This window comes from Xiphophorus hellerii, chromosome 23 (genome assembly GCF_003331165.1).
Source record: "Xiphophorus hellerii strain 12219 chromosome 23, Xiphophorus_hellerii-4.1, whole genome shotgun sequence".
In the NCBI taxonomy this organism is placed as follows: Eukaryota; Metazoa; Chordata; class Actinopteri; order Cyprinodontiformes; family Poeciliidae; genus Xiphophorus; species Xiphophorus hellerii.
In genome coordinates this window covers 5,107,608-5,133,945 of record NC_045694.1, presented here as the reverse complement: position 1 = coordinate 5,133,945, position 26,338 = coordinate 5,107,608, and the positions used below count along the sequence as shown (strand labels likewise).

Sequence of the window (26,338 nt, the reverse complement as noted above, 5' to 3'; positions counted from 1 at the left end):
TTTTTTTCATTTATTAAAAAATAAATGTATTATTGTATATATTTAGATATTTCGGAGTAACGTTTTGCATAAGTAATGCAATAAATGATCTTTTTACTGGATTGTGGCACTTTCATTGTTATATTCCTTTAATGTAGTTTCTTTGATGTTTTTTTTTTGTTTGTTTTGTTTTATTAAAAAGAAACCCCAAGCTTGTTTTTGGTTACTCAAATAAGTTACTCAAATAGATATAACTGAGTAAATGTAACAAGTTACTCCGGCTTATAATTTTGTGTAAGGGAGACATTATTATTGTTAAAAACATTTCTCAGTCTTCCAATGTACTCTATATATAGCTGATCATGGTGCAGAGTAATCTAAAAGTTGTGAAATGTTACAAGAAATCAAATGGATAAAACTTCATCACTGTAAAGCTTTTTGGTATCAACGAATTGAATTTTCATTCTGCTTTTTCAGGTCAGAGTTCAGAAAACTGGATTGGAGTCTTTTCATCTATCAGCCTTCAGATAAGCTGTTTAGTAAAAATCTTTTGTTTGTTGTACTTGGCCTGCAGCATTGGTGGCGTTTTACTGCTTCCCAACAGTAGTTACCTTGTGAGGGGCCCCAGTGTTTGAAGTTAAACATGCAGAACCACAGCGTTGCATAAGAGAACCTGGCATACAGTTCCTGCAAGATTTCTGGAGCCTCTGGGTTGGTTGGACCTCCAGACTGACTCAGTTTCCTGTGGACAAGCTGTGGTTTCCCCTTCCTAACCGTCTTAAGAAACCCCTCAAAAGAGACTTGCATGAGTTTCAGAAAGAACCAAACAAAAACATACTGAGGCTTCTTGTCTTTATTCATATTCCTGTTGGAGTGCTAGGGAGTTTTCACACCTGGTAGCCTGGTAGATTTGGGTCAATTGAGAACCAAAATTGCAACATTTGTTACATTTTCAGCTAATGCAGTTCACTTTTATACTGGACTGTGTGAAACAAGCCAAACTAATGGAAAATTGGTTCACCTCCTCACCTCACCTTGGCTGCACCAAGAAAGTCAAGAAGGAAACAACATGAACACTTGCGAAGATGACATGAGTTCAACTTCCTTCTTCACAAAATATAAACAAAAATGGAGCGGCATCAGATTTTATTGGTTGTAGGATTTCTCTTTTTTGTCTCTGGTAAAAGACCATGAGCCATTTCTCCCTTTAGTGCTAGAATTGTGCATTTGTATTGGTTACATTTACCCAGAATGCCCTGCGCTGTTGTCCGCTTGCTGCTTTTGGAGCGGTCTCCAGTCTGATTGGCGTTCACGTCTGAACAGCACCAAGAGACCGAGGTCTGTAGGCGGACCAGATTTCACTTCTTTGGTCCCTATCAGAGTTTGATTGCACATTCACACCTCCCCAAGCGAACTTTATAGACAAATGAACTACAGTTCAACTAAAGTGAATTAAACATGGCAGGTGTGAATACGCCCAGATTATACATAAACCAGAATTGGTGAGCTGCAGGGATTTTAAAATATTCTAGATTTATTAACCATCCATCCGTCCGTCTGTCAGTCCGTCCGTCCAGTCTTTTTCCAGGTTGCACATTTAAATCCTGGAATTTGGAGAAATGTTTCTCTCGTTCATTTGTCACAGAGTTTTTGTCTTGAGTTTAAAAAGTGACTAAGAACCATGTCAAACCTTTTAGCTCCAACACCAGAGATTTTCTTGAACAATGAATTTCCATTAGAGAATCTCCCATTATACTGTCCATGTGTTTCAGATTTTTATATTTTAGTTGGCCTGCTAATTCTGTTTTGTCTATTATAAACTCAGTCTGTGTAAGTCTGAATCTAATCCTCCACACATTCTTCAGACAGACTTCTAGAGAATTGAATCCAGTCAAATATACCAAAATAAATTCTTACTGCTTCGGACTGGATGCTGTAGCTTTAATATTTCACTAATTTGCTGTTTGAAATAGTCTAATCTATGCATTGTTCACAACTAACAACCTAATATCCATGCAGTGATTGATCATATGCGGCCAGGAAGTCAGCAGACACGTCTCTGCCTCTCCCGGATCACTTTGAATTAGATTCTTCATCCCCAGATGTTTTTGTTTGATGAAGGAGTGGCTCCCTTATGTAAGGGCCACGTGTTGAGCGCTAACCTTGGCCAGCAGCAAACTGCCTCCTCCAGGCGTCAGTAACGACCTGCAGCCTGTCTGTGATGAAAACGAGCCGCTTTGATTTACAGGAGACCACAGATCTGTTTTTCTTGCTTCCAGCAGAGAGTTATTAATAGAAAGCTACTATATGTATCTGATTTTTCTCAGATTTGTTATCTCAAGAGGAGGAGCAGGCTCCTTTCTGGATGTTGAACTCAGTGATTGCTTTGGTACGATTCCAGGTTTTCTCCTTCCTTTTTAGTAGGTTGTTGCCTAAACATCCTCCTTTTGAATAGCAGCTTGATGTTGACAGGAAGACTGTAAATAGGCCGATACTCTATACCCTGATTTCATTCCTCCATGAATCACCATTGTGCAAATTTCTCGAGTCACACCCTTATTTCTGTACATTTTCTTTCGTCACAGCTAAACTTTCCTGTATTCTTTTAAGCTGGTCTTGATTAAAGATTTCCTTCCTCTCCGATTGTCTTTCCAAGTTTTCCCTTGCTGTTTTTCTCAACTAAGGTTCTGTTTTAGGTCTTTATGGGATTTTTTTTATGTTTCATAAAGACATGACTTTCCAATACTGATAATGTGTCAGAGAAAGTTTTTTTAGGCCTAATACTTCTTCTTTTCACCTCTACTTTCTTTATTTTGTTAAACACATAATATCCTGATATGGAGCACACAGAAACAGTGAAACAGCATCCCAAAAGCTCCCCAATGATAAACATTTGAAGACTTTCAGAAAGTTGAATTTTGTTTGTACAGGAACAAATGTGAGATATCAAAAGATAATGCTGGATAGTTTTAATAAGTTGCCTTTTAAATATTTAAATCATTCCTGTCTAGCAAATATCCAATAAAAGAGGGAAACCAAATTAACCCTTTTAAAAATGTTTTTATGAAAACTATGCTGCAACAGACTCCAAATACCAGAATGCTTGTGCTGGAAAATATCTGATATCTTACCAGCTACATATAAAACAGAGTCATCAACATACGTCTGAAAACCTGCATTTGGACATAAATGTGTCAAATTGTTTATTCATATAAACTGAACAGAAGTGGGAGAAGAACCAGTCCTTGGGGTACACCTGTAATAAAGTCTCACTACATATAGTCACATTCAATCAATTGGAATATTTAAAATGTTTTTCAGTAACTCAATTGTGAAACACATTATATAGTTTAATTACACACAAACTAATGTTTTCAAACCTTTCTTACTGTAAAATAAGAAAGGCTGTATTTCTTAAATAATTTGTCTTTTTTATTTACAGTAACTTCTATCAGCAGTTATCAGAAAACATCACCTCTGTCAACCAATTAAAAAAACTATAAACTAAACATTCAATTTTAGCAAATACATAGTGGAGATTACTCAATTTGATTAAATAAATTTGAAAATATTAATATTGTTTCTAAAACAAAAAGTTTGTTCATAAGATTTTTGCACTGTGGCACTGAAACTGCAGCAAATCTGAAAGTTAAGCAGGTATATTAAATGCAAAATACAAGTTTTACATGTCTTTGCAAAGTGTTTCCTGCTCTTACGGACACTTTTTCACTGTGACATCATGCTGTAATTGTGCATTAATGAAGGTTTTATCATGACTCAGCAGTAAACAGCTGTGTGTTCAAGAGTCACTCAGATGGTGAGAAACGACCGGCGCTCATGTCGAGACCTTGGCACTTCTGTCTGTCATTAGGCTGAAAAACAACTGTTTTACGAGCTGCTGTGTTAAAATTACCTGTCTCACTTGTATGCAGCAGCAGTGATCTGATGTCCTGCAGCAGGAATGTTGCAGAGGGTCATCATGATTCAGACAGAGTCAGAAGTAAAGTTGGCTCATAAGGGGGCAAAAGACATTTAATCCCAATCTGATGGGTTAAAGAAGAAGCTTAAATGATGTCTAAATTAATTTTAGACCAATAAGATTTAGTCTGACTTTATTGACTGTGATATGACTAAAATCAAAAAAACGTTATGTACACAGAAAATAAACTTAAAATAAAATCAAACAAAAGAAGAATCGTGTCACATTTATACGCCTGGGAAACATTAAGTTACAGATAACTAATTAAAAGTTTCTATGCTGCCTGGAAGACCTCAAAATATTAAAGAATAATCAAAGATTTGCATGATGCCAGTGGTATCCAAACATTTTGCCTCTGGGGCCAAAACTGGCACATATAAGCTTCTGGAGGGCCACAAAATTCAGTAAATAAAAAATGCTAAAATTTGTTTACTGTGATTTTCTGCTCAACAATAAACTTTTTTTTATTTATGAAATATGTACAGTACAGACCAAAAGTTTGGACACGACTGTGTGTCCAAACTTTTGGTCTGTCCTGTATGTCATGTTAGAAAAACAAACAATTTCAAATTGTTTTCGGTTTTGTTGGCACGGTTTTTACTATTCCTGACTTGTAACCAGGGGCCGAACAAAATCCTTTCAAAGGACACAAATGGCCCCCGGGCCACACTTTGGACACCCCTGCCCTGTGCTGTTTGAATATAGAATTTGCTAACTTGTGCATATTGTGAAGACAAAAATGTTCTTTCTTTGGGTTATTAACAACAGCACACAGTAAATATCACCATTCACAGAGTGAACTTTGGATCATATTAAATTTTACTCTTTTATCACTCTGACTGCTCAGCAGCAGCCAGTCAGCTGTAAAGCAATCATGTAAGCTGGAGTTTCCAGAGAACGTTATGCTGTATTTACAGACCATAAACCAGCAGCTTATCTGCTCTCCCAACAGATGCAGCAGCAGGATGTTGTCTTTCATAGTGGATTTTAAAATAAAGTCACCCATTTTATTTCTACTGCAGTGTTTTAGGATTCTATTTATCTAATTTAATCCAATATTTCTACTGTTTTCTGGCTTTTTTCCTCATATTTCCAAGCCTCGTTATGTGTATGGCATCATGTCTGATGAACAAATATTTGCAAAATCTTACAAAAAATGAAAACTCGTTGCATCCACCCTTTCCTAATTCTATCAAAATCCCTCCCTTCAAAGGACTGAGTAAAGTTAAAGTTTAGGTGTACCTTCCACCTTAAACCCTCAAAATTAAAATGTGGCTATTGAGAAAGATTTCAAAAAGTCTTACAGCTGAATTTGTTCAGGCGTGTCTTGGTTTGCAGCTCGAATCAGAATAAAGAGAGACATGAATTAGTGCCCTAAAGAGGAAAATCAGACAGCATGGCTTTACAGTTGCCTAAAGTCAAGCATTTGCAGTGAGAGTACCCATAATTACAGGTCTAATCAAAGTCCAAAGATAGCATCACATGAAGCTGCATGTGTGCTCATGGCTGCATTTGCCGAGTCTAAAATGCAAAATCTAACAAACTCGCCGAGGTTGTTCTGTTGCTGCATATGTTGCTGCAATGCCTTTTGTCATTTTTTATTGCTTCTCATCAAATTTTAACCCTGAAAAACTGATATTTTTAAATAAAATGTGACCAAATTTAACAGAAGTTCACAGTTATGAAACCAGAGAAGTTTATCACATGCTAGTTTAATAAATATTTACCTGCAAGACAAAGAAGAACAATATCAGCATTGTTCTTGATCATAAACGGAAACATTTCCTGATTAACGTCTTTACAGCAGAACTAAATATATTCTTAAAAATTACTGTTCTTGACCTACGTATGTCAAATAAATTTATTTAAATGGATACATTGACTATCCACAGATTTGATGGCCTAGACCTTTGTCTTTTCTTGCTCTTTTTATAGACTGTGATGAGATGTAATTATTGTTCTGGATGCATCGTGTTGGCAGAGCAAAGCTGATGATTGTGACTTTATTAAGAAATCTTTTGGGTCAACCCTATGAACAAGGATCCATTAAAAAGCTTAAATCACAGAATGAAGGTTAACCTGCAAATGGGATAATTGTTAGAGTTAATTAAACATTATATGCTCTCTTTATTTAGAACAAAACAAAGAAAACAAAAACGAGAATACATACGTACATGTACAAATTAAAATTAATTTTGAAAAATATTTTGCAACATAAGAATCAGTCATTTTAGCTGCTGTATTTCTTGAGAAAGAAGTGAGAAGTTTACACTTTTTTTTAATCTCCACCCCTCTTACATAGTAAAACACAATATATATTCCTGTACTATTTTACTATTTATATATATTCTTCAGCTTCCATAAAGCTAGCTATTCAGAAATATAATAAACATGCAAATAAACAGCAAACAATTGTTTACTAGGAATAAGATGTGAGGCTGTGTCATCTAAATGGGATGAATAAATAAAATAACTTATTGTTGTGCTGCAACAAAGGGTTATAAAATAATTACTAAATTGCACTTATGTTGAAACCATTTCTTATTTTAATTATATGCTTTTTATGACTTTTTTGCATAAATATTTTGTAGATTATTAAAAATATTTGCATAACTTTGTTATTTTATTTTTTATAATATGTAAAAAAAGTTATTTACGTATTTAAGTATTATGCTGGGTTGCTTTTTTTGTCCCTCCAATGTTGTGTACCCTTCATCCTCCTCCTCCTCCTCTTCTGTGGGCGGGTTGGTTGGTTGGTGGGATTGGCTTTATGACTCGCCTCCTCTGTTGTAAATAAAGTCTCCACACACTCACCATCCACTCCCACATCCACACGCTGCTTCCCGCTGAGCTGTCACTGGAAACGCCGCTCCACGCTGCGCGTCCAGCTGCGCTCACATCTGATCCGGGACCGGAGCCTTTAAAAGCCGGTACAGAACTGACCGGGGACCACGAACCGGGGAGAAAAAGAGAGAAACATGGCTTCTGAACATAAAGAGAGCTCTGTACTGTCCGATGACCAACTCCGAATACTGGAGGAAAATTTCAGAACCAACAGACATCCAGAGGGGACGAGCCTCATGCTGATCGCTGCAGAGGTCGGAGTGTCAGAGGAGGACGTAGAGGTGAGACTTACGTTTCAACTTCAATGCAAATATATTATAATCTATTTGTTTAAACCGTGTATATCTCCATTTTATAACAACAGAATAAAAAAAAGTGCTACTGATTCATAGGGTATCTTTTAAGTACTTTTTTGTTGGCACTAAGAGTTTTCAGACTGATAGATTCATTTTTAAGGAAGTTTTAAGCTTTCCTTAAAAATGCAGACAAACATATGAAACATTTATGTGACGCAAATATTAAGATGCAAATGTAATCTTTAACTTCACCTTCCAGTTGTTCATTTGTGGAAAGTCTGTGATTGAAAGCTGCAGTAAACAGCTGGTTTAGCGCTGAATTAAATAACCTGAAAGTGTCTGCACATCTCAGGCTTTCAGAGCTGAGAAACACAGAAACTAAATGCTGCCACACCTTGTTTCTGGTTCTGAGAAAAGAGAGTAAGCAGGTCTCTGATGATCTAGATGCTAAATCCCGAGGCTTACACTTCCCAAGCACTTCTGAAATATATTTTAAACTAAGATCCGTACGTTTAGACCAATATAGCAAGATTTCCAATTCTACCTGATTCTAGTTGGGAACAGAAGCAACAACTTCTACTTTTTGGGATTAAGCTGGAGGAAATTCTGACCTTTTGCAGATACTATGACTGTTGTAGTATAAAGTTGTATCATCGGCATATACAGTGTATGTAGTCAACTTGTTTTATTAAGTGGATATGCTAAATACAAAGTGACCCGAGAACATACCCTTGAGGAACTCCACAACTGATTAATGTTCTCCCTAAGTTAAAATTACAACATAATGACAAAAAGTATTATTATCAAATAGAACCTGAACCAGTTTAGCACACATATACAGTACATGAAAAAAAATCTGCAAAACTGAGTAAATAAAGGCAGAATTTCTGGATGTTAATATCACATTTTTTGGTATTTGATCTTCAAATTAAATATGAGCTGAAATGTTTAAAGGAGTTAATGTCACTATGTCATGTTGTTGAACCTTTGAAGTGAAGTCGATGAGCATTCTGAGACAAGCATAAGCATAACTGGATATAAAAGCTTCACGTGAGAAGTTTTGACTTTTGTTTTTCTTGTATAAAATGAGACTACTACACTTGTCAAGCTGATTTGTTTGCCATTTGAATATCCTGCTAAAGCATATTAATTTGTAGGGTGGATTCGGGTTTAAGAAACTGGTCAAACAGAGTTAGCTGTCACTGAGGGTGTGTCTACATTGTTTTGGTTGACTGCATTATGACTTTCAGTCACAGGCCACTGCTGTGCTGACGTACATTAATCACACACACAGTAACGTAGCTGTGATGTCACTTAATGCTCCCTACAGCCAGATCAAAGTCCATTCATGATAAGAATAGTAACATTTTCAGGGTTTTGAACAGTTTAAACCCTGATATACTCTGACGCAAAATACATAAGCAGGCATAGATTTTTCTGTTCAACAGAGAAGCATAATAAAAAATCAGCAGTGTCAAATTCATCTCTAGATATACTTTTAAAAACAGAGCAATTTATTCAAAGAATAAATGATGATTCAAAGAATGAAACATTTTCTAAATAGTTTGTTAGGCACAAAGTGATTATCAGAAATAACATGTCACTTTATTACCTCCTTCTCCAACATGCAAACCCTCCCATCTCCCACCCATCCGAGAAATTCCTTCAGCTTTCTGTCAAGCCTTTGCATCTGTCTTATCAGCTCCCAGATGTGAAGTTTCAGAGCCTCAGTTAGAGCACAGTAAAGAAAACCTCAGATGAATCATAGAATAACTATTGGGAATCCGTCTGATTGAGCTGACCCAGGTTCAGGTGTGTTTCAGGCAAATTTCTGCCTGCAGTTGAAGAGACACAACTCTGACATGGCAACTAAATGTTTCACCAAACAATCACTTGCATACTTCAGGTGTGATGTCTTTGTACGTCAACCCAACAAACCAGTTGCACCAGCTTTAGTTATGGTGTGGTTTATATAAGCAGAAAGACAAACAAGCATATTTCAGCATGTTGTTATTTTTCTGTTCATTCAAAGTTCTGGAAAGGCTTTATAGTGGAGGAGCTACAGCTTGTTTTTCCACATCTGGTTTGGTCTAGATTTGGTTTGGTCACAGTGCGCCCCTAAGATCAAATATCAGCCAACAGCTTAAATTCAAATTCACATTTTTCACTGTTTTAACATCCATTTGAATCTCAACAAGTTGTAAAAACAGCCCCCCAAAAAAAGCCTTAAAAAACATCCAGCTGTTCTTTCTATAATAAGTGAGCGTTTTTTGGTGCCGTTTTAAAAACCTCATGATTTTTAAGTCACAATCAACGGAAACTGCATTGTTACCTAGCAACCCCAGTTAAGCCCAGCCCGTCACCTAGCAACCAAGCAGAGCTCTAACAGAAATAAAATCACCATCTCTTTTTTGCCAAAGAAAAAATCAAATTTGCCAAAAAATGACATAAGTTGTCATTTTAGGAAGGCGGTAATATCCAAAATAAAATAATAATAATTTAAAAAAGCAATAAATAAAATAAAAACCAAAACCAAACACAAATGAAACCATAAATATGTTTGATTATGAAGCATTTGCTTCATAGGTTCTTCAAAAAAATATGAATGATTAGGCAAAAATTCCAGTGAGGACTTTTGGGATTATCAAGCTCATTTTAATCTATTATGTAGTTAATTGATTTATTGCTTATACAGACATTATTCCTGACATCACTTGTTTTTTTCTTATTTTATTCATATTTTACCTCACCTGTAGTCATAAAATGTAAACTGTGACCCACAGAGGGAGATCCTGGAAACCTGCATAAATAATGCACTTCCTGACGCCTTGAAGGAAGTCAGCTGCAGTGACTCAATTTGCATAAATGAGTTGAAAAAACACTGATTTAATCAGTTATGTGTTGCCGAGGAAACCTACTAGATCGGTTGAGAGAGTAAAAAATACGTTTTCTCGGCTCTAAATAATCTTAATTTAGTCTTTTGCTGTTGTGCATCTGTGAAGTATTTATATGATGAAGTTAAAAAAACACAAAATCTTAGTGTCGTGGAAAAAAACTATTTCCAAGCACTGTTCAGGTAAAATCACTCAATCAATGTAATTTTTCCACGTCACTTAGCAAGTTTTTTTTTTCTATTTTTTTAGTGCAACTACTGTATCTTAGTATGCTTGAAATAAGACAAAACTAAATTAAAAGTAGCTTTTCAGCAAGATATAGGCTTGTTTTAAGTAAACAGTTTCTTACTTCCCCTGGCAGATTATTTCTCCTGTAACAAAACATTTATCCCATGTTGTAAGTGAAATAATCTGCCAATGGAACTAATACTTTTTCCTCAATATTAAGGAATTATTGACTTAAAACAAACTGCTATGTCTCACTGAATACTTGTAAGTTAGTTTTGTCTTATTTCTATTGTACTAAGACATTTTCACTAGAAACTAGACCAAAAATACTTGGTGAGATTTTGTGTTTTTGCAATCAAGAGCTGGTTTGGTCATCGTTGTGACATTTTATTGCAGCAGCTGACTTCCTTTTTACACGAGCATGCCCTATGATGTGTTCTAGAATATTTTTCTAAAGTCGTAAAAATAAGTAATTTAAGAAAAAAATACAGCTCTGTGACACATTTAGTTTTATTTTTGAGCCACTAGGGAAAACACTAATAAGAAAACTGCTGCAGGATTGGCACAAACATGTAAATATAAAGGTTTGTTTTGTTGCAGTTTTCTCTTTTCTCTAATGAATCAATAAATTTAGGTCAGGAAGGATAATTCCATTATCCAATTACAATACAGTATCACTGTTGCATAAATGAAAAGTCTGGTATTGATTAGCTGTGATCCTTTTAAAAAAAGATAAATGTAAGAAAGGAAAAGCTTAGAAAATTTAAAAAAACATAACACGGAAAACTTAAAACCACTAATACTACCAGGCCTAATCTTCAGCCTATTACATCAGAAACATTTAATTATGTGGCCAGGGAGGCTTGTAATCCAACCCTTTCTGTGTTTCCATTCACTGTACACAAAGGTGGGAGGCTGAGCTGACGGGGAAGCCCGGTCCAGGCAGGATGAGGTAAAGGTCTGGCCCCTCATCAAAAGACCCGACTTAACTCCTCTTTTCCTCCTGCCACCCCTCCTGTACAGGGTTTTGTGTTTGTTAACAAAGCAAGCATTTGGGGAAGGTTTAGCTAAAGGAACCCAACCCAACCACCACTCCCATTTCACATTAATTATATTTACGTGTTCTGGCCTCTGTGGTGCAATGTTTAAACTCTGGCACAAATCTTCTTGTTTGCTGCAGCATTAGAGTTGACTTATGTAATTCAGTGCAAACCATGTAGCAAAAAAAAAATAAAAAAATAAAAAATAAAAATCCAAAAGCACTACTTCAAGGCTAAAGTTTGCTGCTGGAGTTTATAAAAAGTAAAGTAAAGTGCGAAGGCAACTATTTGCACTTGAAAGAGCAGGACTGCACAGTTGGAGACTATTCGTGAATTGCTTTGGGGGCTTGCGTTAGTGTTATTCCCAAGTGACTTTCAAAAGAGAACTTTGTGTGTTTTCAGTACAAAACGTGGAAAATGTCCCGCCTGTGAGACGCACAGCTCAAACAACCAGTCTTCTGTCAGAGAGCTGTATCCCTCCTTTCCTCTTGGCGTTATCACGATTACGTCAGCGGTGCTTTGAATCCCTTGACAACGTGAACTGCAGAAAAGCAATGCAGTAGGTCAAGGGTGTATGTTGAGGCTCTGCACAATCATCCTCTGGTCAGAGTTTAATGGGGCACTTACTGGCTGAGTGGTCAGAGTGCAACAACTGTTGGACTAAAGCTCACAATCTGCAGTTTACAACGCATTTTAGATTCAACAAATAGAACACCAGTTTTCTGAGTTCAGTACAAGCGACTATTACATTTGTGTACATTTGTGAATATTAATGCCATGCTGATGAACATACCATGTTAAATATTCAGTAAAAAAGAAAAACAAAACATAAATAATACTGTAAATTTTGCAGATGTCAGTTTGAGTTTAGTAAACTAACACATAAAAAACACAAAACGTACTGTAAGCTAAAGCAAATGGAAAATAAAATGCAAAAGAAAAAAGTTACATTGTTGTAACATAAATGTGATAATTGTTAATGCTAAGTTATGTAAAAATGTAAATGTTTAATGACATCTTTGAACAAATTGACCACAAATTAAATGCAAATGTTACCATACCAAACTTTTACCGCTAACTGTCGCATTTCCATAACATAAATCTAAATGTTATCAAGCTAACATGCACAGGATGTACCTGCTCCCCATAAATATGACTATTTCTACAGTGCTAACATGCTAAAACCTAAGTGCTAATTAAAACCTTTCCATAACATGAATGTTACTATGCTAACATTAGCATGTTAATCTGTACAGACTTTCTACATCAAATGTATTACTGGGCTAATGTTAATTTCTTAATTTCTTAATTTTACTCAACAAAATGAAGTTAAACCATAAATAATGAATTTTGTCAAAAGATTAATGACAATTTGGTATAACTAGCATCAAAAAAATCTAACTGCTTACTATCAAATAAACTATGCTAACATTAGCATACTAAAAAGAGGCTATTTTTAGCATTAGCCTAATGGCAATTTTCAACAAACAATATTTTAAAGTGAGTGTAAAATGCAATGACTAAGATGAAGATGTTTGCATTCAAAAGCAGCATGAGGCCTCTGGATAAAAATCAGTTTAGAAAAAACCTAAATTCATTAGTTGGCAGCACATCAAGTCCAATCGTGTAACTATCATGTCATTGTATGAGGGGCCGTTTAGGACAAAATTTACGTTTTGTCTCTCACACACTACCAAAAAGTCTCGCATACTCCAAAAAAGTAGCCACGCACACTCCAAAAAATTACGTTTTGTCTCTCACACACTACCAAAAACTCTCGCATACTCCAAAAAAGTAGCCACGCACACTCCAAAAAATTACGTTTTGTCTCTCACACACTACCAAAAACTCTCGCATACTCCAAAAAAATAGCCTCGCACACTCCAAAAAATTACGTTTTGTCTCTCACACTCTACCAAAAACTCTCGCATACTCCAAAAAAATAGCCTCGCACACTCCAAAAAATTACGTTTTGTCCCTCACACACTACCAAAAACTCACGCATACTCCAAAAAAATAGCCTCGCATACTCAAAAAAATTACGTTTTGTCTCTCACACACTACCAAAAACTCTCGCATACTCAAAAAAATTACATTTTGTCTCTCACACACTACCAAAAACTCACGCATACTCAAAAAAATAGCCACGCACACTCAAAAATTACTCACGCACATTCAAAAAATACTCAAATTGCGTATACACACACTACTAAAATGTCACACACACACACAAACGTTAACTTTCTCGCTCACATACACTACTATCAGCTCGCTCACATACACTACTACCAGCTCGCGCACATACACTACTACCAGCTCGCGCACATACACACAAACGTTAACTTTCTCGCTCACATACACTGCTAACAGCTCGCACACACACAGACGTTTATCTCTCACATACACAAGACTAAAGTTGAACACACACACAGTACTAAGACTCGTTTTATGTATGTGTGAGAGCGAGACTCTTTTTGAATGTGTGAGAGTTGTCACGGAAGAGGCGGGGCATAATTTTTGGATCAAACTGCGCATGCGTAGATCCTAAACTATAAGTTTCGATTGTTGACTCACTGTATGTTCTATTACTTAGTATATTTGTGCTTTTAAATATATATAGAACGTTTAACTTTCTTGTAGATTAAATGTGCTATAGAAATAAATGAATCTGATTGATTGATTAAAAATAGCAAAATTGCTGTAGTACAATCTGTCCACTGGGTGCCAGATTGTAGCACTGCGGGCAGTCGTTGAATCGTTTAATGCGCCTGTCAAAGTGCTGGTTGCCTCCGGAGAAGATAGAATGGTGTTTAAAATGGCAGCTGCCTGACCAATTCTCTCTCGTTTCGAATTAGAGTTAGCCATGTTCGGTATAGCAAACTCTTTCTTCTTCGGCACTAGTTGGCGCCGGTTAATAATTCCTGTAATACTGGCACCCAGTGGACAGATTGTACTACAGCAATTTTGCTATTTTTAATCAATCAATCAGATTCATTTATTTCTATAGCACATTTAATCTACAAGAAAGTTAAACGTTCTATATATATTTAAAAGCACAAATATACTAAGTAATAGAACATACAGTGAGTCAACAATCGAAACTTATAGTTTAGGATCTACGCATGCGCAGTTTGATCCAAAAATTATGCCCCGCCTCTTCCGTGACAACTCTCACACATTCAAAAAGAGTGTCGCTCTCACACATTCATAAAAAGTCTCGCTCTCACACATACATAAAACGAGTCTTAGTACTGTGTGTGTGTTCAACTTTAGTCTTGTGTATGTGAGAGATAAACGTCTGTGTGTGCGCGAGCTGTTAGCAGTGTATGTGAGCGAGAAAGTTAACGTTTGTGTGTATGTGCGCGAGCTGGTAGTAGTGTATGTGAGCGAGAAAGTTAACGTCTGTGAATGTGCGAGCTGTTAGTACAGTGTATGTGAGCGAGCTGGTAGTAGTGTATGTGAGCGAGAAAGTTAACGTTTGTGTGTGTGTGTGACATTTTAGTAGTGTGTGTATACGCAATTTGAGTATTTTTTGAATGTGCGTGAGTAATTTTTGAGTGTGCGTGGCTATTTTTTTGAGTATGCGTGAGTTTTTGGTAGTGTGTGAGAGACAAAATGTAATTTTTTTGAGTATGCGAGAGTTTTTGGTAGTGTGTGAGAGACAAAACGTAATTTTTTTGAGTATGCGAGGCTATTTTTTTGGAGTATGCGTGAGTTTTTGGTAGTGTGTGAGGGACAAAACGTAATTTTTTGGAGTGTGCGTGGCTACTTTTTTGGAGTATGCGAGAGTTTTTGGTAGAGTGTGAGAGACAAAACGTAATTTTTTGGAGTGTGCGTGGCTACTTTTTTGGAGTATGCGAGAGTTTTTGGTAGTGTGTGAGGGACAAAACGTAATTTTTTTGAGTATGCGAGGCTACTTTTTTGGAGTATGCGAGAGTTTTTGGTAGTGTGTGAGAGACAAAACGTAATTTTTTTGAGTATGCGAGGCTACTTTTTTGGAGTATGCGAGAGTTTTTGGTAGTGTGTGAGAGACAAAACGTAATTTTTTGGAGTGTGCGTGGCTACTTTTTTGGAGTATGCGAGACTTTTTGGTAGTGTGTGAGAGACAAAACGTAATTTTTTGGAGTGTGCGTGGCTACTTTTTTGGAGTATGCGAGAGTTTTTGGTAGTGTGTGAGAGACAAAACGTAATTTTTTTGGAGTGTGTGTGGCTACTTTTTTGGAGTATGCGAGACTTTTTGGTAGTGTGTGAGAGACAAAACGTAAATTTTGTCCTAAACGGCCCCTCATATCATTGCTATAGATTTCAGTGTGAAGAGTTACGTCCTCGTTCTGGCTGTTCAGGCCCTGCAGCCTTAGCGCCCTTGGAAAAAAACTGCAACCTGCTTTAACAACTTCCTCACTCTGTTTCTCTCCCACAGAAATGGTTCAGGCTGCGCATGGCAAAGTGGAGGAAAGAGCAGGGTCTACCACCAACAATTGGATCAGTGTTGGACTGAGATTTTCTGACCTCCTTCTGATGCACAAACTCTTCTTAGCTGACCTTCTTCCTCCTCAACGGGCTGACCAACCTTTTCTCTTCGCCTCACCATATGTCCATCCCTCCTTTTTGTATCTACGAAGCTCCTTTGTCTTTGCAGAATATGAAGTTGTTGGTGTGCCATTGTAACTGCCTTGTTTACATAAATAAACATGATGTTATTGTAAGTGGAAGGAATTTGCTTTTACATTTGACAGGATGTAGCAAGATTATACAATGGAGGGTGGATGAAGTGCTTGCTTTTGTTTTTTAGTTGGTCTCAGCAGTAAAAAGACGTCAGAGAATCTCTACTTTACAATAGATATGAAACATATGTGGTTTAATCTGGAATGTTACCATGGAGACAGTGAGGGAAACAATGGGTTAAACCAGTGCAGGTGATGTAATTTGTTCCCTTTATTCCCTAAAGCTAGCATCTGTGTCTTAATGTTGCACTCCTTCCTCATATTTGTTATGTTTTGATTCCTTTTTTATTGCTGTTTTTTGTTTTTATTTTTGTACAGCTCTTTGGTCAGCTGTAAATGTTATTGCTATGTTGTATTTTAAGTGCTTTAGAAATAAAGTATGGAAAAGTCTGAATACTGTAAAAAAGGATATGGAAATGTTTATTAAATATTTTTTTATCATTCTTAGGTCAGTTCTGCCTATTTTGAGCTGTTTCATTTAATTTTATTTACTCATTTATTTAACTGGGACAATGCACACAAACAGGACAGAACAAATCTGTAACTGATGCATTCCACCAAGAGCATGTAGCTGCAGCTGATTCACAACTCCAGTCCTTGGTTGAACATTTCTATACATGAAAATACTGTACATATCAATCAAAATACAATAAAATATGTACATTATATCACTTTAAGTCCCAATAAGCTGCTGCTGGTCACGCCACCCCAACTCAAGATTTACTATCACATGTGAAAATAACTGCAAACAGATGATCAATTATACAATAACACAGCTTTGAAAAACAGAAGTAGAGTCTCCTGCACAATCAACAAGAATGCAGCCAAAACACTGTTTTCCAGCAGCCATTGTACAGTGAATACAAAGGTAAAACTAGCTGACCAAATGTTCTGGAGATCAGTTTGGGTTCTAGGCAACGGGCTGGGCTTTGCTTTGTGACATTACATTCCAGAGAATTTTGAAACAATTAATTTTCCAGATACCAAAAGGAAAAACATTAACTTATTGGCAAAAACAGCTGGGTGTTTTTAAAGCTCTTTAGCTGCTTTTAGAAGCGGAAGAAACCAAAATGTAAGTACAAAAATGTGCAAAATGTAAAATTTGGCATAATAGGTCCACTTTAAAGAGAAAATTAGAGGTTTCAACGCAGACAATCCACTATAAAGCCTCGACTGTTTTCTCAAGAACCAGGCGGTGATGTAAGAGAGAATGATCTTTCCAGCGAACAAGCCTGGAGTAAAACAGAAAAACAAACACGCACTCGCTGATCGTGGGAAACTGCTTGAATAAAACAAACGACCAACGTGTAACAGATCTGTTCACAGAGCAGCTTTTTCAAAGGTGTTATGAGCTTATTTACACTCATCCGCTCTCATATTATATAGGCTTTTACTCCTCATTTTGACTACAGCCCCTCTTTGCTCATGCAGAACACACAGTGTGATGTTTAGTGAGCCCAGGGGATTCTTCCTTTTCAACCAAGTGTAGAAAAGTCACACCCACTGAAGAACAAGCACATTTTTATATTCCCTGCTGAAAACACACATTATTTATCTGAAGACCCCCCACACCCCTCTGCTCTCTCATAAATCATAGATTTAATCTCACAGTTTAGATTGCTTAACATCACTAAAAGCTTTCAGGGTTAAATGGAATATTTTTCTTCTGCGGTTGCCGCTAAATACATCTTGTATTTATTAATACCTTGTGCTTTTCAGTGACTTAGTTGATGCTATATGTATGTTATGTGTCATTGTGGTTCCCTTTCCTTTCTTTCCTTTTTAGGTTGCTTTTTTCTCTTTTTTCAGTTTCATTTGAAATAAACCAAAATAAATTTATTGTAGAATTATATATATCAAGTGGAACATTATAGAGAAAGCTGTAATGCTCCACTTGTGAAGGTAAATCTGTTAGGCTTCACCTTGACACTTAAATTTAAGAAGAAATAAAGAAGAGCCCAATACAATATATCAGTAGCATCCTGCAGGTTTGGTGTACTGCATGTAATCAAAGCAGTGAACACACATTATGCCCTGCAGATAAAAACTGCAGCTGCATTTCTCCACAACAGCAAACATATTTTGCTGTTGTGGAGTTGAATGCATTAATTTCACCTTATCTTTAAAGGATTTTCCTCCTTTTCTATTTTCTCCTTTACAACATATTTCCATCCTCTACACAATCTGTTTCAGCCTCTCTTGAGTATTTTTTAAATGAGTCAACACTATCCGTCCCTCTGGTGTTCTCATGTCTAATTCTGAGCATGTTCTGTTTTTGTAGCGCCACTGTTTCCAAAACATTCATCATCGCACTTCTCTAAACTTTCCCTTCTCCTCCTTTCACCTTTTCCTCTGACACATTAACATCTGGCAGAATAAAGTGTATTTATGTATTAGAAAGATCCATTCAGACCTAAATCCAATAGAAAATCTGTGGCAGAACTTGAACATGTTTATAGATGCTCACGGTTCAACCTGGCTGAGCATGAGTTATTTAAATGGTAATAAAATACACAAAATTTGTAGTTGTAATATGACAAACTTGAAATGTTCAAGAAAGTCGCTGTAAATAGAATATTGATTTAGCAGGCAAATGTCCCTGTGAAGATTATAATGCAGTTAGCAAACAGGGCACAACGTGAAACTAATTTCCAGATTTACTCTCAAAGACAAATTTACCCAAAAGTAAAAGACGTAGATGTGATGGGTTGTTTAAAGTGGGAATTTTTAGAGCAGAGTCACTTAAAATTGTATCATGAATGAAAAGTAATTGTGTTTTGACAACCCCTTTTTAAATGTCTAAACACCAGAGGTCATAAAGCTGAGACAGATTTGGTCCAACATGTTAAAATGTCCATGCAACTTGACTAAGATGTGATGAGATGAGTGTGAACAGAATAGGAATGGATTGTTTTTGTCTGCTGCTAAGAGATTTCTGCAGAGCAGCAAGGAATCTACTGAATTCAGCCTGCATCACCCTCTTTCCGCCTGACTTCACAGAAAAGACCGCTTTGTACACAGACTAAATTTAATCTGTGAATTTCCTGATTTCTCATCGAGTTATTTTCTGCAGCTGGTTGGGTTTCAGACCTCAACAAAGCTACTGTTCTGTTTTCGCTGAGCAGAGTTTGATTATGATCAGATAACCAGAAACTCAACAAACACAGGCTGTAAAACAATAATATGACTGGTTTGTATGTTTATGCTAATGGCTAAACCAGATATTCACATACACTGAAAAAAAAGACAGAAAATTGACATTAAATCAGACCAAATTCTCCTTCTAATTTCTATTTACGAAATGCCAGAAAACTTAGTGAGAATTTTCTTTAGAAACAGAGATAACTGACTTTTAAACACACGTCAAACCTTTTGGGTTTCCTTTTACAAACGCCTGATAGGTTAAATAAAACATTTGAGTTAATTTGAGTCACACTTGTGGGTGTACTTTAAGGCCACACCTGAAATACTCACTGCTTTCTTGTTTGACACAATGGGAAGGTCGAAAGAAATCATCCAAGATATCAGGAAGAGAATGAATGGATGAATAAGCTGCTAACAACTCAGTTGGCACTTTTCCTGCTTTATTTTATCAGCAGCAATCCCCCACCTACTGTGTTCAGAAATCTTCCCATAACATCCATTACATCCAATTACTCTTCCTTAATTTACAACACAAACAGTGGCTGATTGAAAAAACTCACTCGAGTTTAGAAGGTGAAACCCGGCAGATTTATTAGTCCAAACTCACAGCAGCAGCATCATGTGGAGCTGCTGCTGCCAGTTTCTCAGCGCTCTGGGAAAATTTACTGAAGGCCCTTTTGTTGGGAGAAAGTTCCTGTTTCTCCACCCTAACGGATACATTTGATATGCCCTCAAATGTAGGGACTTATTTTCTCAAAAGCTCTGCTTTCTGGTGCACATCTATGTCATTCTGTGTCATATATTTTCTCCTTTCTCACAATTAGAAAGATCAAAACTGCTTGTTCAATCTTCTAATCATTGTCACTTGTGCACAGCAAAAAAAAGCGTTTTCTTATTTCTTCCAACAAGTTGCAAATGTGTTTGCACAAAAATATGCAAATGCATATTTGCATATGCAAATGTAATAATAATAAAATGAATAATAATTTTATTATTATTAAATTTAAACCCAGATACTGTCTGGCTTACGCAAGATGGCAATGAAAGAAAGACTGCTAAAACACTTTTCAATAAAATTAATTTTAGACATTTAAAAATGTAATTAAGAAATGACCAGAAAACATCTCTAGCAGCCCACACACACAGCTTTAAGGAACAAAATCTAAATAACTCAAGAAGTTAAGAGTCTTAGTCAAGTTTCCAGCTTTGTGGTGACTGCAGCTACAACAACAACCTGGTGGTATTGATTTTATTTTGTTTGGCCTGGATAGTGAAAATGTTCTGGGTTTGTTGTTGAAATAGTAACTTACAAGGTTTGCTGAATTATAAGGAAGGATAAAAACAGAGTTCATTCATAAACAACTCTCTAAAAAAACTAGATGTGGTGTAAATTGCAACTAATTTCAGTAGTATGAGTATAATAGATTAACAAATATAGATCTAGATGAAATCAGACTGGATTTTTTTTTTCAAATTGTGCAGCCTCACTTTTACAGCTAAAAAAAGGAACTGAAAGGAAAAACAAAATGTAAAGTGACACAAACTGTTGTGCATTCAATCTAGACTAAATCACATACTCAGAAAGAACCACAACATTGTGCAAAGTCTGAAACACATGGTTTTAATAAAAACTCAGCAGCGGAGAGAAAACCACGTGGATCCCTGCTTCCAGCTTGCAGTGAGAGACATGTTTTATTTCTGAGGGGTTTGATTTCTCTGCAAGAAGCTCAGAAATTTAAAGCGGCAATATTTTTCAATCATGAAATTACAGCAATTCAAAGTTTCATTCCCAGAAATGGATGCATGAGATTTATTGTGTGGGGATCGCTGTAAAACTCTAAAACTACAGGTGACCTTTTAACTGTACAAACTATGATTTCTGAATGGTACATTAATAATAAAATACTTGTCTTTTCCAGCAGCCTTTGTACACCTCATTCAGTGGTATTTAATTTCCCTTTGGGATTAATAAAGTAGTTTGGAATTTGAATTTTGAAAACCAGCTGAACAAGTGGGGTAGAACTCAGCTTGGGTTGCTAGGTAACATGCTGGAATTTTCTGGGGTTGCTAGGTAACAGTGCAGTGTTTGTTGAATGTGACTGAACAGTTGGCAGGTTTTTGAAACGGCTCAGTTTCCAGTCACCAAAAAATATTAACTTATTGCCAAAAAATTGGAGGGTGTTTTATTTTTTTTAAGTGCTTGGGTTGTTTTTAGAAGCAGCAGAGATCCAAATCCAAGTATAAAACATGAAAAATGGGAATTTTGCATAATAAGTCCTCTTTATCCACAGTTAATTTAGGACTTTAAAAAAGGGGCATTACTTTTTCACATTTTTGTATTTACTTGTATTTAACTTTATCCAATACAACAATTTGTTTGATGATGTGAAACATTTAAGTGTGACAAAAAAGCAGAAAGAACAGAAGATGGCTGTCATCAGGTAAACACTTTCACAGTGCTATATAATCAGAAATAAAGGTAAAACTCTGAAGAAACAAACTATTTGGGAACAATTTTCAGAAATAGAGAATTTTCTTAGTATTTCCACAGAAGCTTATTGGTCTTAGCATCTCTCAGGCTCCACTCTGGCTCTTGTGGAGGAATGTAGTCTTTATGAAGCTGCTTTGGTGCTGCCAGCGTCTCAACTCGAACACTTGCTGAACCCTTTTTTGCTGCTCTTGAGACCTGTTTAAAATTTAGCATGAGACAAAAAAAAAAGAACATAAAAAAATATACCTCTAGCTGATGATTAATAAAAACAATTTACCTGAAATTAGACAGCTGAGTAAGTTGAGATAAAACTTCTGTTATAATTAGCAAATAGCTTTGAGGCTTTGGAGCAGGGCCGGCCCAAACCTTTTTGGGGCCCTAAGCAGATTTTCATTTTGGGTCTCCCATACCTATATGTTGGTGCTCTTGGGGGCCCTAAGCAGCCACTTAATATTTAAAAAGCTTAATGAGATGACACTTTATAGATGGATTTTGCTTTCTTACAATCCAGATTGGTTCCTCGAAGCGCCCCAGCTGGTAGCAGATGTTGCTCTGCTTCAGTTTGGGCAGCGACAACTGGGCGAGTCGCTGAGATATCCGAGCTGTTCTGGACGCTAAGGAGACGATGGAAGCAGCACTCTGTGGGACAAAAATGGAGAAAGCTCTGTTTTTCTTTATGTTAACAGAGCCAAATGATACAACAGAACAAAGTTTAAGCAGCTTTAGCTTAGCAATTGTTCCAGTAAAGTTTCTCCAAACTGAATGTGAGGTTTTCCAGTGTCGTACCTCCCTGTTGCTGCAGTAGTCAGGACGGGTTTGTTTGGGCTGTGAGAGCTGCAGCAATCGAGCGGTGATGATGACGTTTCTCACTCGGGGATCCACGTGCCAAATGGGACAGTTGTTCTCACACAGAGGTGTGTGAAGGGACCTGTGGGACAATGAAGGGACACTTTTAACATCTTACCTGGAATAGACCGGGGATCATCTACACTGCAAAAACACAAAATCTTACCAAGTAATTTTGGTTTAGTTTTTAGTGCAAATATTGCATTACACTTGAAATAAAACAAGACTAATTTATAAGTAACTTTTCAAAAAGATATGGGAGATTGTTTCAAGTCAAAACTTTCATAATATTAATTAAAAAGTATTAGTTCTGCTGGCAGATTTGTTCCACTTATGGGAAAAATATCTTGTTATAAGTGAAATAATCTGCCAATGGAACTAATATTTTTTTAATTAATATTAAGGAATTATTTACTTCCTGTGTCTTACTGAAAAGTTACTTGTGTTATTTGAAATATACTGAGATATTTTCACTAGAAACTCAACCAAAATTACTTGGTAAGATTTTCTGTTTTTGCAGCATAAGCTGTTTGTAATCTTCCTCTTTGACCAATGGATAATTTGAGAAATTCCAAATTAAAATACCATAATTTGAAATTAAGTTCAAAAAGAAAGCACTTAATTTGTTTTTACTGCAGTGATTTTTCTTTTAATTTGAAATGATACTTTTTAGCCTCGGTCCGTTTCTGGGAACTTTTAATTTGAAAGTACAGGGCCTGTTTACATGGAGTGACAAAAGCTGCATTTAAGAAGGGTTTCTTCTTCTTGAATTGTATTTTGTAATTATGTTATTTGTTTGCATAATTACTTTCATTATGGACTTTTAAATACCTAAAACCTAACTTTATGTTTTAGTCTGTCTGATTACATATTTTGAAAACATTAAATCTGAAATGACTCAGTACTTAAAATTTTATTTTTTTACCAAATACTTTTTACTCTTTCTTGAGTAATTTCTCAAATGGATTTTTTCCCCCCATTCTCATAAATTTGTGTATGACATACTACTCTACAGTGTCGGTGACATTTCTCCTGGCAGTTTATGATATCCAGTTTATTTATTCCAATTTAAGCTATATATGCTTTTTTCCAGTCATACTTCCCTTTAAGGCTGTAGTATATATTTCCGTTCTCCACAAAGTTATTTTTCCACTTTATTTATCTCCCCGCTGGGGATGACTAAATTATAACTAAGGGTTTTCATTCCCATCACATTTAAAGTTGAGCCTCTGAAGTTTCTGTAACTGAAAATATGAACGCAGCCTCCAAATCCAGCAACACCGAGTTCATGATTTATAAAAAGATTTCCGTGGTTGTTCCACGAACATCCCGGGGGTCTGAACCGTGTACAATAAGCTCCATTGTCTCGTCTCCCACAGCCTGACACTGAAATAACAGATGTCCGAACGCTTGTGTCGGACCTGAGCCTTTTCTTCATCTTTATATGTTTAAACAATATGATATGCTGCGTTTGACCGTGATTAAAATCAAGACTTTGGTTTGGATTGTGGCCGCCACGATTTGGACACACATGAACTCTGTTGGGAACATGATATAAAGATGAAACAGGAAATGTCATAAATATGTCCTGCTGCGTTGCTCTTTAATCGTCAGAAAATGCTAATTTGACCTTTCACCTATAGATTACAGTTTATTTTCTACAGCTCCCTTCAAAATGACCTCAATACGACCTAATCCAAACTTTTTTTGTAAGCATATTCTATATTCCATATTCTTTTGCAATTTTATTGTAAATCTTAATTTTTTAAAAATTAAACATGCAATATTTTTATAATATTTAGATCCTGGTCTCTCAATTGGAGACTGTATTATGTTTTTATAACTTTTTATTTTTGTGTTTTTATGATGTAAAGTACTTTGAACTGCCTCTTTGCTTAAATGTGCTGTTAAGATTATCTATGTAACATTTATTTAACCAGGAATGTCTCGTTGAGATTAAAAATCTCATATTCGAGAAAGACCTGGGTAAGCAGCAACACACCAATAACTACAAATCAAAACTACTGATTGCAAAACCCAATTAAAATACAGTATAATTAATAAAGGAAGAAAGATAACAAAGAACAAACACAGCCTAAACACAGGACTAAAATACAATAAACTTGATTGACTGAATGAATGAAACAGCATGGAAAAGGAACAATTTTATCAATAATAAGGAATTATTGACTTAAAACAGGCTCCTGTATTCTGCAGAAAAGTTACTTGAAAAAAAGTTGTGTTTATTTCAGGTGTATTAAGATATTTACAGTTGCTATACTTGTTATTTTGTGTTTTTACTGTGTGATTGAACTGAAATTATTTTCTTGTAAAGTGCCATGAAATTACATTTGTTGTAAATTAATGCTAGATAGATTTAGGAAAACATAAACAAATACGTTTCTAAATCATTTTTAAGTAAAATACATTTATCATAAATTGAATAACACTACATCTTTGCATATATTAATTGTATTTATCAAGTTTATTTGATAAACTTAAAATTATTAATCATTACCAATACATTTTCCCATATAATTTTTATACATGATAGTGGATATTGATAAAAATAAAAGTACATATGTTTTGGGATTTATTATATTACATATTGCAATGTATGGAAAGCAGCAGTTTATTTTTCTCCTTATTTCAATATATGACTTGATTATATAGATACATATATTTTTAATACATATTTTGTATGTTAAAAATGTATAGAGAAAATAATATATTAGAATACAGTATATTCCATTATATTTCCAGTAACTCATTGGTAAATATATTCTCTTTTTGTAAGGGTCCATGCTTCCTTATTTCCTTACTATGGGTGTCTCAAAACATCAACAACATTTCTGCTGATCCTCTAATATGTTATTAATTCTGTAAAAAAACTCTCATATGTCAAAGTTTGATGGTTTTTAAAGTCAATGTGTTATATTTTAATAAAGATATAAAATCAATTATTTCATTTACTCTCTCCGTCACTTTAAAGCTCCTCAAATCTCATCATGTAAACCAGATCAGTGACATTCACATGACCTCGAATCGTAAAAACATTCCTTTATGTTTGTGTTTGAGTTTTTACCCCGGCTCCTGAGGGCCGCGGCTCCTCGTTCTGGGCGCTGACAATCGCAGAGTGTTTTCGTACTGAGACGTCTTGGAGGAAGGATGCCTGGTCTTCCTGAAGACGCTCGCCTCTTCCTCCTCATGTTTCCTGCAGGAAAATGGAAGCCATTATATGTTGCACATCTCAGACAAAAGAGCGAGAAGGAAGAAGGTGGAGGCAGACAGAACAATGGTGGAATGTAACTCCTGGATGTTGGATGCATGAGTGGAAAACCACCTGAAGGCAGGAAATATTTACATTTTCATAAACACCAAGGACTATATCATGACACATGATGTGAAAATTCTCTTTAACTCAAAAAAGAACTTATTTTAATCATAAAGACTTTATAAAAAGGGTGGTTTAAACAATTGTTATGTATGTTTTTATGCAGTATCTGCATAAAATAGCTACAACTCTGCAAAGACATAAATTATACCAAGTAATTTTTTTCTAGCTTGTAAATATCAGTACATTTAAAATAAGAGAAAAATAACTTACAAATAAACTTTCAGCAAGAAACATATGCTTGTTTTCGGTAAATATTTTGTTAATATTAATGAAAAAGTAATTATTTCACTTATAACATGGGGAAAATGTGGATTTATCTCCGACCTTTAGCAAACAGAGTTTTATAAATAAGTCTCAACAGAAAAAAACCTCTAAATGTTTTCATCTCCACACTTGAAGCCAAACCAGCTGATGACTCCTATTATCTTCTGCTCCAGTGTAATTATCATTATCAGGGGTCCTTCCTGTGTGGGCCT

At 35.8% G+C, this 26,338-nt stretch overlaps 1 protein-coding gene and 1 long non-coding RNA gene across 2 annotated transcripts; one reads left to right on the top strand and one right to left on the bottom strand.

The window, feature by feature from the left end:
• Positions 1-6,765: 6,765 nt before the first annotated feature.
• hopx (HOP homeobox) lies at positions 6,766-16,436 on the top strand. The gene is made up of 2 exons (XM_032555115.1): positions 6,766-7,083; positions 15,681-16,436. The coding sequence occupies exons 1-2, from the start codon at positions 6,937-6,939 to the stop codon at positions 15,756-15,758; spliced, it is 225 nt and encodes a 74-aa protein (XP_032411006.1). The 5' UTR covers positions 6,766-6,936; the 3' UTR covers positions 15,759-16,436.
• Positions 16,437-20,728: 4,292 nt separating this feature from the next.
• On the bottom strand, positions 20,729-26,014 carry LOC116714503 (uncharacterized). Its single transcript, XR_004338068.1, has 4 exons — positions 25,551-26,014; positions 22,406-22,547; positions 22,124-22,258; positions 20,729-21,814 (listed from the first exon to the last, which is right to left on the bottom strand). It is a non-coding gene; the product is annotated as an uncharacterized LOC116714503 (long non-coding RNA).
• Between the last annotated feature and the right edge of the window lie 324 nt (positions 26,015-26,338).